Here is a 13,307-nt window from a genome sequence, read left to right as displayed (position 1 = left end):
TTCTGAAAATGTCAGCAAACACATCACAGCTTGCAAACTCCGAGATTATATCATGAATATCACTAGCAGGGGGCATTCATATGAACTTTTTTCTGTAAACATGAGCCCCCATGATCTAAAAGGCCTGAGAGTGAATCAAAGCACAAACAGTGATATTTGCTCAGCTTAATTTTTTATTAATGTATTATAATTGATGACTAGTTTAAACCAAAAAGTACATAAATATTAGTAAAGCCGTGGTGGATAAAGGTTCTACAATATAACAGTTTAACACCACGTTGCATTGGCTTTTATTATGAGTAAATCTTTTACATTTAGTTTCCTGTGCTACATCGCTCATTAGAAAAATGTACACTATACATATGTGCTGCATGCCCTGCCCTCTGGCTCTTTTTGTTTCCTCTTCAGTTTCTTACTGATTCATTCTCCAGATGTATGGTTTGATTTGGGGATTTCTGTTGTAATCCTTGTTCGCTGACCTTGTTTACTCGAGCTTTAACTTTAAGTCTGGATTAAACAGTAATGGCAAATACACTGTGGTGTTAGTTTTTAACTCTGCCAGATGGGTGGAGTTTAGCATCATGGTTACTGTGGTTGATATTAAAATCATGATTATTGATTTAAGGGACTAAATACGTAACTGCTTTCACATTATAAAAAACAAATCACCAACATGTTGTACTACAATCCTGCTAATGTTTACATCTCTGCATCAAAAAACACTCAAAACAAGGTTCTTCTTCACCTGAATTCGGTGCTAGAAAAAAAATAGAAATAGAATTGTGAGGATAAGATTTTCTACTTCTGCTCCAGACATTTGATATCCTCTGTATATTACACTTTTCCTCCCCAAAAGTGAAGCCAAAAGATCTGGATCCCCTGGCTGCTGGATATTAGTTTGAGACGAGTTTTCTATGGGCTGAGTACTTATTTCAAACGGCAATACCACAGTCCGTAATGTTCATTTAATTGTTGGATGCCAAAATGGTGATCAAAATTTATATTTGATTATTTGTGCAGTCCTAGTCACAGTGCAGTACCACAAATGACCCAATCCTGGTTCTTTTTTCCTGACAAAAACTGACTCATATTTGAGGTTTTCTTCTTTCAGATCCTGAGACAAGTGACCTACACATGACTTTTATTTATTTGAGACATTTGTCGTTATGTTGATACAACAGCGACTTTGCTGAACTTGGTTGGCACTGAGGATGAAAAACAGCAATAAAAGAAAAATCATAAAAAGGATTTAAAACTGGCAATGAACTGTGTTGGAAATTTGACTATATCCAAAACAACAGATGTAAAAATCAATCGCAAATGCTGATGTTGATACCAATTTGGAACTAAGCAGTGTGAAAGAAAGCAGGTATTGTCCATACTTTATCGTCATCCACTTTGGTAAACTGACACATCTGGCACGCATCTTATTAAAAAGGAAAACAGAATCAGGTATTTGAAAATGCTCTTTGACCCAGGTCAGGAATATTTCTACCTACTGTATATTTCTTGCTTTGCTGCTCAAAGTGTTACCATGAGAGACCCAGTGCTGTGGCTTGTGATAACCTATTTCTCTCCAGCCACATTAGCACATACTGTTTGATGGAGGCGTGCAACATAGTGTTAATTTTTACTCTTCTCTTTTCAATCAAGGGCCAAACAGTCCAAAATTCCACGGTAATCCCCCACACTTTGTGTTCACACTTCACCCCATTGTCTTTTTATACAGTATTACCATGTAACTGCACAGTTTTTACATCAGTTATCAACAAGGGAGTTGCAAGTTCAACGCCTTATTTACTTTATGTTTGTCAGGAGTGTTAACCATGCCTCTTTACCTTCTTCCCTAAACAGCAAATCAGAAAGCTGCGTCGGGAGCTGGACGCCTCTCAGGAGAAGGTGGCGACCCTGACGTCTCAGCTGTCTGCCAATGTGAGTTTGTTTACTTCAAAAGGCCGCCGCCAAAACAGCCGTCTCATTTGCATGATAACCTGCTCTCGAGCTTTCATGAGAAGCTTTCATGAGAAGTGTTGCCTAACGCGCTCTGGAAGGAATATAAATCAGACCCCCACTAATTTATTTTCTCTGTGTTTGAAACCACCCTGTTTGTATTTAGGCATTTTCTTTTTTGATTTTTTTTTACGTGTGTTTGTTTTTGTGTGCTTGTCCTGAGATGGGAGGTTTTCTCGCGTGTTTGTGTTTCTACGTGTGTCTCTTTGCTTTTTGTCTCACCCGGTGGGGTTTTCGGTGAGAGCAGGAGCCTCTCCCAAGTTCACCCAAGCAGGGAGAATCAAATGGAGATAGACAGGCACAGAACGAGAACAGGGAGATGAGGATAAGTGAATCTAGACTCAAGTGCGTCATGCGTGGGTGGAACCGAGTGAGATTCAGAGACCTCCAACCCCCAGATGGAGCTGTCTTTGTGCTCAGATGCAGATAGATCGACAAACTCGTCTCAGCCCCCCCACGCCCTCAATGCCAAGTGCCTGATCAAGCGTGGAGGCAGACAGGGTCTTCACTTCGGTCTAACGCTTTGATCACAAAGTTATGCAGAGCTGAAACTGAAGGCAAAACTGCAGGGAAACTTGATAAATGGAAGAGGGAGACATGACTTTATACAAGAGGAGTTATGTAGGGACAGTCAGACAACTTCTGGTTTGTTCTGATCAATTACTGGATGGTAAATCTCACATAAAGCTCAAGTATGCATAGAGCTTCACATTTGTGGTATGCAAATATTAAAAATGTTTGGCCTTATTTTGAAACAGACAATATTAATACTAAGTTGTTTACATGGCTAATGAAAAATGAATACACCAATATTTTCGTTTACATGAAGCTACCTGTGGCAGACTTGTTCAACCATGCGAACACAACATCCCTCTTTCATTTCTTCTACCACTTGCTTGAAGAGGTTACTGGTGCGATGTTTGCACATATCCAAAAACCTGTCTATATCCAACTCTTTTATAATGTTTAAAAGTATATATGTTGTCCATGTTTGTCTTTGGGCATGCATCTCTAACCCCAGCCTTGTTACTGTTGGCTGGCTAGGTTGTGTACGAGAACCATGGCAGCGCACCAAGCTGACCATATATTACTGCGGTAAAAACCCAAATTAGGTGCATATCCTAAATGTGCCGTAGACATGTCCAAAGAATGCTCCTGAATAATATAATCATATCCCACGTGTTCATCAGAAAACAATACGTTCAAAATAAATATATGTTCTTTACATGACTCATATCTAATTTGCATTTTTGTCATATTTGGACTAATAGTGAAACATTAGTGTTCATGTAAGCGCTATCACTGGTGCCTGGTCTGTAAATGACAACACACAGGTGGACAGCACCATAAAATCCAAGTTAGTATCTCACATCCATATTTTTTGTGTAGTGTTTTACAGCATTGCATCTGCCAGCCGATACATTGACAATACCTACAGTATTAAGTAACATTCTAAAGCAGAAAAAACAACTAATCCAGCATGGTTGAGTGAGAACAGCAATTTACACTTTGCGGGGGACAAATAATTTTCTGCATGTACTTTATTTTATAACTTGTGTTGATATAGCTTTGTGTAGGAAAATTATAAAACATGAAAAAAACAGATATACAATCTAAATAAAGGACTAGTGTTTCACCATATGTGTTGTTGATATTCACTTTCCCTTAACAGGGCCGAAGTGGAAAAGGATACCTCATGCGTAACTGTGCCAAGCCATATGCAAACACCCATATGTGCTTTACAGCTCCCACTCTCATGTTAGAGGCTTGGGATTTCAAAAATAAAAAAACATGTGTTGTACTGGAGCTGCATCACACTGTGACCACCTGACCAGTGTGGTGGGCTGCGGGTGCTATAAGCTCACTTTATCCTCGTCTTGTCCACCCACGGTCCTGAGACTCACTGTGCCATATGCAAGACCAGCCAGAGACATCGCTTAATCATTCATGTTCTATGCAGAAATACATGGGTAAAATCCAAGTTTGATTCTGTCTCCAAAGAGAGAACAACTCAATTTTGAGGGCATCTCTCTTCCTTAATGTCCTCTTATGTAACACTAACTTCTCCACCATTTATTCTTTAATACACATGGTGTTGGTGCGTGTACTAAAAGGTCATTTCAATTTGAGCTGTGACTTTTAGAAAGTGTGCGAGCATCCAAGTGTCTCATTCTCTCAAACTGCAGAGCAACACAATCCCTAAGGTTTGACCGTGAACATTTGTATTTTAAGATAAGTGAAAGAGATCTCTCTAAATCACTTTGCCACTGTATACATCATTCTGATGATCTGGGTTTGTGTACTGCAGGTGGTGAAATTTGGATCTTAAATAAAATATTACGGGGATGTCAACAATACCCTCAGTCACGCATGCTATCATAGAAAATGACACCCATTAAAACATAATTGCTGCTGCACTGTCACCACGCAGACGTCGTTTTAATTAACTGCCTGTTTGTTTTGGCATTATTTCATTAGAATTAGTACATAAACCAACATCCTGTCAAAGGGATTAAGAAGAACAAATGCTGCCAAACTGGTGAAGTATTGCACCACCTTTCAGCCAATAGAAGGGAATATACCTTTTCCTGCCTGGACTGATATTAAATCTGGTTTAAGAATTCACACAACCCCACACCCCAAATCTTCTTCTTCTTTTAGTCACCCTTCACTGTGTCACCCTAACTTTGGCGCTTTTCCCTTTCTGCTCAGCCTGGAAAGGGTTTCCCCTCCCTCCCTGTTCCTATACCTCTTTATCATCCCCTTCCCATTTGTGCTGGAGTGTTTAAAGAAGGTAGCCCAGCAGTAGGTGCTGGCTCAGACCCCTGAAGTCTTGACTGCGTTTCATCCATCTTCTGCCGACATACAACCCCCTTGAGCTGTCGTCTGCATATTTAGTAGTGGCGTCAGGCAGCACCAACACTGATGGCTTGTCTTCGTCCAGTGCACTGGTTTGCCCCACCGTCAACCTCAATCCTGGACCCCAGGTGAGGGACATGTGGTCAGAAAAAGGGGAAATTAGGGTCCAAGCGTATCTGCCGCCCCAGGAGCAGGACAGATGGTTCAGCCACAGGACACGTTAGAGACTGATCAGCGCCTCCTTCATGGTGGACAGGTGGGCACAAGGCTGTTGAGTCGAAGTTCACAGGTGGAGTTGGAAAGAGATGTGGAGTTGGAGAGATGAGTTGGAACAGTTGGCATTTCGAAAGGTCGAGACCTTTGTTGATTCAGCCGGGGACATAGAGTGGAAGAGGCAGCACAGGGTGTGTGTGTGTGTGTGTGTGTGTGTGTGTGTGTGTGTGTGTGTGTGTGTGTGTGTGTGTGTGTGTGTGTGTGTGTGTGTGTGTGTGTGTGTGTGCGTGCGTGCGTGTGTGGGCGTGTGTGTGTGTGTTTGTGTGTGGATCCTCACAAAGATAGAAATAAGTTTTGACAGGGTAGATTGCACATTTGGGAACAAAATGGAAAATGTAATTTAAAGTCCTTGAATGTATAATAATGCAAAAGTTTGTGTGTGTGTGTGTGTGTGTGTGTGTGTGTCTGTGTGTGTGAGCATGTGTGTGCATTTGTTTAGCAGAGATTGTCTGATCTGTCTGGGCATGCTGCCCACCTCTCTGTGACACACCAGGCCAGACAGGTGTCTCAGGATCTCTAGCTAAAGATTGGAGGATGAGCTGGCAGAACACACACACATATACACACAGATTTCCGCGACACACGAGGACACACAGTCCTGAACATAAGGCTTCACCAGACGTAAATATGTATTCAAGAACAGATGCACAAGCAAATCCAGACACAAATAAAAACCACAGCTTCATCAGAGCAGATGGCGTTACTGCGCGAAACGTTAGCCATCATTCGGTGTGTCACCTGTGCATCTTCAGGGGACAGATGAAGTCAGGGAGAGCATTGATCTGTGTGCCTCTGTGACAGCGACATCTTTTTTTCAGTGCAGAGTGTTTTTGTTTTTGTATAAGTCCAGAAAAAACATTTTTGGAGTTTAAATCTGTGATGGTTCACTTACAACAAAAAATGCAACTGTGAATTTCTATAAAACGCTTCCAACAAACTCCTTGTGTGAATAAACCATTCGTAACATGCTTGGTGCCCTTTAAGTCTGAGAGTGACTGAAAGTGGAGGGCTACGCCTGTATGTGTTAGATTTCCCAGCAGGAGTCCTTTATAGGGTGCAAGGAACCTCTTCAGGAGGATACAGTGTGAGCCTTCAAACTTGGACGAACAAAGTTTTCACTTCTTGTTTACTCCTCAGTCGTCTTTTGCTCAGGCAAAAACTCACTTAAAAGCTTCCGTCACCAACCAGCAGACCAACTTATTGATTCTCTGTGAAAAGCTTTTGCTTTAAGGGAGGACCTTTTTTTTTCAAACATTCATGAATATTGATTTATATATTGGATGTTGTGTTCATTCTGCTGTAAATTTTGACTGACCTTATTTTACTGTCAATAACTCTGTGGAAAAATCAATGTTACATATACTACCAGTGACTTCAGCAGCTGAATCTCTATGTGTCTCTGTGTCGTTAGGCTCACCTGGTGGCAGCTTTTGAGAAGAGCCTTAGCAACATGACCTGTCGCCTACAGAGCCTCACCATGACTGCTGAACAAAAGGTACAAGAGCTTAGTCCGGAATTTGAAATATACTGCATTTGAAGTCCATGGCAAAGGGATTACAGAGAAGAGAAATCATTAGAAACGGGCAGATTGCTTTGACATTGAAATAGTGCAGTTGAACATAAGAATGTAGAGGTCGGCAGTTGTGGCTTATTGGATATTTTTATCTCTGGGTTCAGTGAAAGGTTTCTAGTGAAGTTTTCATTCTCACCAAAGGTTTTTCTTATTAAATTTTTATTTTTTTGCCTGAATTTTTCTCCAACTTCTTCCTAACCTTTACCAAAGGTGTTCAAACTGGCTTTAAGTACAAATCTTTTTGCTTCTTAATCAGGTAAAACTGCTAAATTTGCATGGACATGCAAGGTTTCAGCATTTTCCATGAACCTCAGGCCCAAAAACCCACTTCAAACCATTGTATTTTTCAAAAATCCTCCAGTAGTTATCTGCTTCAGGGTCTATTTTTCTCCTTTTTCAAACAAGTCAACTTTTTGACCAACAGGAGGTTTCAGAAGAGCTTGAATTGCTCGGAAAGACTGATCACACAGCAGCAACAGCAATATGCTTAAAGATATATCCCTACCACAAATTATGAATACATCCCTCTGTTCACACACCCACACACACACTAGCCCAGAGTGCTGACGAGCCCTGGCAGCTCTTTAATCCTCTATAAATTAAAGCGGACTGGGATCTGGTGGGATGTCTTTATTAAACAAGGCTGTCCCAACTTTTAATTAAAGCGGAAACCCTATCTGCAGCCCTCAGTTGGTTTTTGGGCAAGGCAGAATAGGAGACTCCCTCTATCTGATCGTGTTGGTTCAACAGAGTAGAGCTTTATTATTCTAAGCAGGTGGTGCCAGGGTTGGGGCAAATCCACCGGGAGACTCCAGTCTTCTTCAGAATACCCTCCATTTTTGTCCCTCATTCCCTTCCAGCGAATGCCATGCCATGCCAGTGCCAAATTTAGGACTTTGTTTCCAGTGACGAAGCGCCACACATTTGGCCAAACAAAGAGCTGTTTTTGGTGCGTCATCCTTTGTTCAAAAACTGTTTCTCTCCAGGAGTCTGAGTTGGTTGAGTTGAGGGAGACAATAGAGACGCTGAAGACCCAAAATACTGACGCACAGACAGCCATCCAGGTGGCGCTCAACGGCCCGGACCACCTACACAAAGGTAATACCAGCAGGGGATGTTGGACCAAACTTCTCTTAAAAAATTTTTTGAGGGAGGCCTTAGAATCCTTATAGTGGACACTGGATCCGTTTTGATCTGCATGTGAAGATGACGGATCCTATTCATTTTCTATGGAAAGCAGGAGACCTGGCTGCGTGTCGCATGATTGATACGGCTCAGCAAGGTGACTGACCATTTGCATGAATTTGCATAATCCCGACTCGTCCTCAACTTTATGCAAATGAGGTCCGTCCAACGCACCAGGCTCGCAAAATGCACTAGAAAGGAGATTCTGTTAATATATAACTTATTTCTTGCCTCGATTTTTTTCAGAAAACATATTCTAATACTGCTGTAAAATTAGAAAATTTGTGATTAGGCCCACCATGTTTATACAGTCAAGCCAAGACCAAGCTCAGCCCAATTTGCAGTTTCTCTATCCAATGCATTGTTTTAAGCAACGTCAATTCAATTGACCCGCCCACCGGGTCTAGCAAACCCACCCATGAAGTTTGTTTGCTCGATTTGTATCTCTACCTTTAGTGTTCCATAGGTGGATGTGAACCCGTGTTACTTGTGTTTGAGCTGTAAAGGTCCAGTTTGAAAAGCCTTGATTAGTCATAGAAATAACCTGAATCCTTTTTAAAGTATCCTTCCTCGTCATAGTTAACAAAAAACAAAAAACTCTGTTTTTTATACTATATATGGTCCACATTCAGTAATTATCACTCTCCATTGTTTTTTCACTGCAAATTGCCTTTACATGCAGTCCAGGCATGTAGCCTGGCTCATTTTATCAGCCTCACTGTTTGCTGTTCACTCTCGTACAGCTGTAACAGAACTGTTTATAGTGACAATGCTAATCACACATGTTCCTGTTTCTGCTACTTCACAATAAAGTGTTTAACTGGCAAAACACAGGCTGGCTTTTATTGTTAAGTAGTCACAGGAGATGAAATACATTCGTCACAGAGGGTGCAATGGTTTTGGGGGGACTTCTTCATCAAAATAATGTGAGTTTGTTTGTCTGTGCTATAAATGCACTGCATTTATGCCAAACTACTCTACAAGCATTTGCTGTAGTATTAAACAAGAACATTTTTCAGAATGAAAGGCCTCTCATCTTTTCGGTGCACTAAGATCTTGTCTGTCATTTCCAGACCTGCGGATTAGACGGCAGCATTCGTCAGAAAGCATGTCCAGCATCAACAGCGCAGCCAGTCACTCCAGCATGGGCAGTCTAGGCAAGGACGCCGAAGACAAAAAGAAGAAAAAGAAGAGCTGGGTAGGTGGACAAACTAAAGAAGCCATCACTGTGAGACAAAAGCGACAAAAAAGTCCAAAAAATGATTAATCTCATGACATGCTTTACTGCTCTTCTGCACAAAATACCAATAAAGGTCAGAAATCAGAAGACGCATGTTTTTACATTTAGTTTTCTAGTCATTGTTTAGGAGTTGGATTATAAATAGATTAGAAACAGAGGCACTTAAGCTAGTTCAAATACACTGTATATGCCTGCATTAAAAAATTAAATGTCTTCTTTACATAGATTAAGGCACTTTGTTGATCTAGCTTATTGTACTGTTGCACCCACTGAAGGAGCTTCAAAATCAGCTAAATGCCTAAAATGTAAAGTTAAATGTGTTAAATATTCTGAATATACCAGCGTATGGCTCGACCTAACCATGAGCTCAGGATGGGGGTTTGGTTGAGACTCCCGACCTTCCCGATTCAAAAGTGTTTATGTATTTGGAAAATTTTCAGGTTGGAGGCAAAGCATGTTTGGTCAAATCATCTGCAAAACCATCTCACATTCACCTCTTTCTTAACGGCATCACAGTCTGCCATCATGTCCCTGTTGCTAGGTTACAGTGCTGACATGGTGTCAGCTGAGTGGCAGTGAGGGCTAGTGGAGAGGACGAGGAGAGGAGTTAACCACCCTGTAATTATTGTTTGAGATGCACTTTAAATTCCATATACAGTGACAACAGCATGCAAATTAGGTTGGAAAGAAGCAAAGTTTCGGCTAATGTCATAGATACTGAAGTTCGGTTTGAAACCAGGGCAAAAGCTGCCCAGAGGTTAGAGAAGTGCTGGCTGAATCTCTCAGTCAAGTGGGAAAGTCTGGGCAGAAGAGAAACACTCTCACTTCCCACAGTACTTTTGAGAAGGGCACTTAATCCCTCAGTTACTCAACAGGACCTTCAGGTTTGAAGGTCTGGAAAGACTCAAAGTCTTTCACAAAGTTCACTTTAACTACTGTCTCTTTTGGGGAAAACAGAAACAGTTTCTTTGGTGGCTCAGGTTGCTAAAGTATCTAAGAAGTACTTGCTTTGTGGTTGCAATCTAGTCTCAGACATTTTGATTTATGCAATACCCATCTTTTGTTTCTCTTTTTACTGAGGGCTGTGTCCACAAATATCACAAATAAAGCCAATTTATCGGAAAAATGCACAACCATAAAGCTCTCTCTTCTCCCTCTTTGCCCCTCTCTGGTTTTTCTGTTCTTTGCCTCACTCTACAATACAGCTCAGAGTCCCTGACTGGAGAGCTGTTATTTGCTGCTGCCCCCTGAGTCAGACAGATGACATATTAGAAGTTCCGTCTCAGCCAAAGAGCGCCGAGCAAGTGTTCACTCAGTGCTGCAATGCAAAACGCCTGCCCTTGAAATGAAACGCATGCTTTCAGTCCAAAAGTTCACCATTGAGAGTGATACCCAAGCCTGCTATGTTAAGTGAGAGCCCCCCAAAAATTTCAAGTCAGGCTCATGAATACAAATCAATCCCTTATTTAAGCAGTAATTAATTATTCATTGGCATAAATACTGCCTCGGTGCACACATGGGTGGAGACACGGAAAGAGTTGAACTAAGGTTACTGGAAAGTGGGTGAAGAGCAAGCAGGAAAGCAGCAGATCATGCTAACAGAAGGATGGTGTAATGAAGAGGTAGGGTTCCCTTTTTGCCAGCAAGCATCTGACCCTGCTTAAGTAGCATTTAGCAGGACACCTGAGGAAGATGGCACAACTTTCTTTAGCATACACCCATAACCAAGGGGTCCAATAGGTAGCCATCCACAGATACAGTTATGGATTCACTGTTATCACCACATAGAAGTTTATTTTTAAAACGTGTCTGTATATGACAATAAAAATAATCTTATTAGCTTATTATTGCATAAACCATAAGATGTATGTATATAGGCTTATTATTATTATATACATTATATGTAGTAGGGGGTCCCTGCTCCACCTCTCTATCAGCTGAGGGTCCTTGGCTTAAAAGTCACTGATGACCCGTTCTCATAACTGTAAACACGAGTGCACATCAGGACTGTCCCTTGAAGGCTCAGCCCTTAACAAAAACATGACACGACTAGTCATGTATGTGAAACAATGTCAGAATGATATACAGTGTTTTAAAATCCATCCATCCCTTTCTCTATGGCTGCTTCTCTTGCTCAGGACAGCAGGGAGGCTGAAGTCTATCCCTGAATTCATTTATGTGAACTTCTATTGAATGAATGTGCTTGTAGTAAGACTAAAGCTAAGCTACAACATACATTCTCCAAACTCTTCCCTCGCACACAGTTGAATAAACAAATTCACTCTTCGGTGGAAGAGTGTAATTAGCTAATTAACTCACCTGGCACTGCCCTCCTGAGCCATCCCCACTACACTCCGTCCTGCAGCTGATTGTCAACCACGCTCAGCCCCACACTACTGTATTTGTACGTTCTTTTTAGCATGCTGAAGGATTTCATGCAACATCTTGTAAATGCTTATAACCTTATGTATTAGATAATGTAGACACCCATATTCCCTTTCATCCAGATATAAACATGGCTGTGACTATCTCAATCACATAACAGTAAGATAAATAGATGATTAGGATTCTCTGAATGAGCATGAGTGTGTGTTTGCCTGGCTTAACGTTGGGTGTGTTCTGCATCTTCAGGTGGCTGATTCCATCCCGGCTCAGGTCAGTGGCTCCCAGAGTGTCTTCTGTCTGTGTGCTGTGGTTATTCCCCATCATCCCTTTCTTTCCTCTTTTGGCCTCTTCCTTCTCCTCGTTACCTTATCAGAGCAACCACTTCTTTCCCCTTTCTGGAAACGTTGGCATGGATACAGCAACCCGCCCCTTGTTTCTTCCTCATCCCTTGTTCATTTTGATTGCCTGTTCAGCCCTAATTTTAGGGTCATTAAAAAGCCTGGTTCCCCCCTTATCCTTCAGCCATTTCCATCTCTACTTACAGCCTTGCTTCTTGCCTCCCTCTTTACCTAAGCCAGACAGGGACCATTGCTTGGAAACAACACAGAGTGACTTCCTGATCTGGCAGGGAGTGATGTCTTTTAGAAACTGACCTGATGTCATTGTAGAGGTTGGTGGGTGGCGATATTGACCTCTTTGTTCCCGTATATTTGTGTTGCATGTGTCTTGCAGTTGCGCAGCTCCTTCAAGCAAGCGTTCAGCAAGAAGAAAACCAAATCTCAGTCGGCCCACGACGAGATGGAGGAGATGACCGACTCGCTACCGTCCTCGCCCAAACTGCAGCACGACAACAGGCAAGGCAGCATCGCCACGCTGCATTCTTCGCCCTCCACTACAGAGTGAGTTTTTACACATGCATCCACTCCTACTCACATAAATATGCACAGTTTACTCTCTCCCCCTTTACATATTTGCATCATTCATACAAATCGACTCGAAAGTGCAATTTCTTTTAATTATTGTCCCCACAAATGTCTGTTAATCCTCACCTGGCCTTTCTTTTACCTCTTTTCCGACCTCTCTGTTCATCCTTTTCTTTAACGTCTCTCCTGCTGTAGCAAGTGCATTTGCGATAGCAAGTCCTCCCCCATTTGGACGCCAAAGAAAAAGCAAAACGGTTACGTGGTCTACAAGCACAGATCTCGGTAATAGGCACTGTGTGGCATGCTCCCAGGGAGTGTGTGTGCAGTGGGGTGTGTTGGTGTGAATTTCTTCTGCATCTTAGTACCGTAACCACACCGGCATGTCAGAGGTGATGATCTCTCTGAAGTGTCCAGTTCAGGCTGAATATAGGGTGAAAAAAACTGTCTATCACTGCAAAAGCAAACCAGAATTAAGCATGCAAGTACGGTGCACATCTTCTACGCTGTGTGGCAGCTGGTGAGATGATTTAAGTTTGACGTGGTTTTCTCAGGGGCAGAGCATGTGGTCAGTTATTGAGTTTGACACAGTCAACGACACGAGTGTGACACATTCCTGTTGTGTTTTTGACAAAGCAAAATAGCATTGCATCTAACTCTAGTTATTGTGTCAGATCTCTGCCTGTTTATTGTGGAGATAACTGAATCATAATGATGGGGCAACTACCACAGCACCAACTGTATATCACACACTGACAATGTTAATTCAAGAGTTTTTAGAGTTGCTAGTAGCACGCATTGTAAGTAAATGATGTGTATGGTAAATGGGGATGGATTGGCTGTCCCAAATATTCCAGTTCCC

The 13,307-nt window shown here is 41.9% G+C and overlaps 1 protein-coding gene across 7 annotated transcripts in view; it reads left to right on the top strand.

Moving 5' to 3' along the window:
• Nucleotides 1–13,307, top strand: part of nav3 (neuron navigator 3) — a gene marked incomplete at its 5' end in the record, with an annotated part of 204,596 nt that overhangs the window by 172,614 nt on the left and 18,675 nt on the right. For 3 of the 7 annotated variants that reach the window (XM_083935401.1, XM_083935398.1, XM_083935396.1), the window contains 8 exons: nt 1,654–1,677; nt 1,855–1,932; nt 6,554–6,637; nt 7,702–7,813; nt 8,974–9,098; nt 11,772–11,795; nt 12,258–12,424; nt 12,644–12,730. In XM_083935401.1, the coding sequence (XP_083791527.1) occupies nt 1,654–1,677; nt 1,855–1,932; nt 6,554–6,637; nt 7,702–7,813; nt 8,974–9,098; nt 11,772–11,795; nt 12,258–12,424; nt 12,644–12,730 (701 nt within the window). The remainder of the gene's footprint in view (nt 1–1,653; nt 1,678–1,854; nt 1,933–6,553; nt 6,638–7,701; nt 7,814–8,973; nt 9,099–11,771; nt 11,796–12,257; nt 12,425–12,643; nt 12,731–13,307) is intronic. The other 4 variants (XM_083935402.1, XM_083935399.1, XM_083935397.1 and 1 more) reach the window with 3 other exon arrangements.

This window comes from Echiichthys vipera (assembly GCF_963691815.1).
Source record: "Echiichthys vipera genome assembly, chromosome: 20".
NCBI lineage: Eukaryota > Metazoa > Chordata > Actinopteri > Perciformes > Trachinidae > Echiichthys > Echiichthys vipera.
The sequence above is the reverse complement of the archived record's forward strand: the minus strand, read 5'-3'. Positions and strand labels throughout refer to the sequence as shown.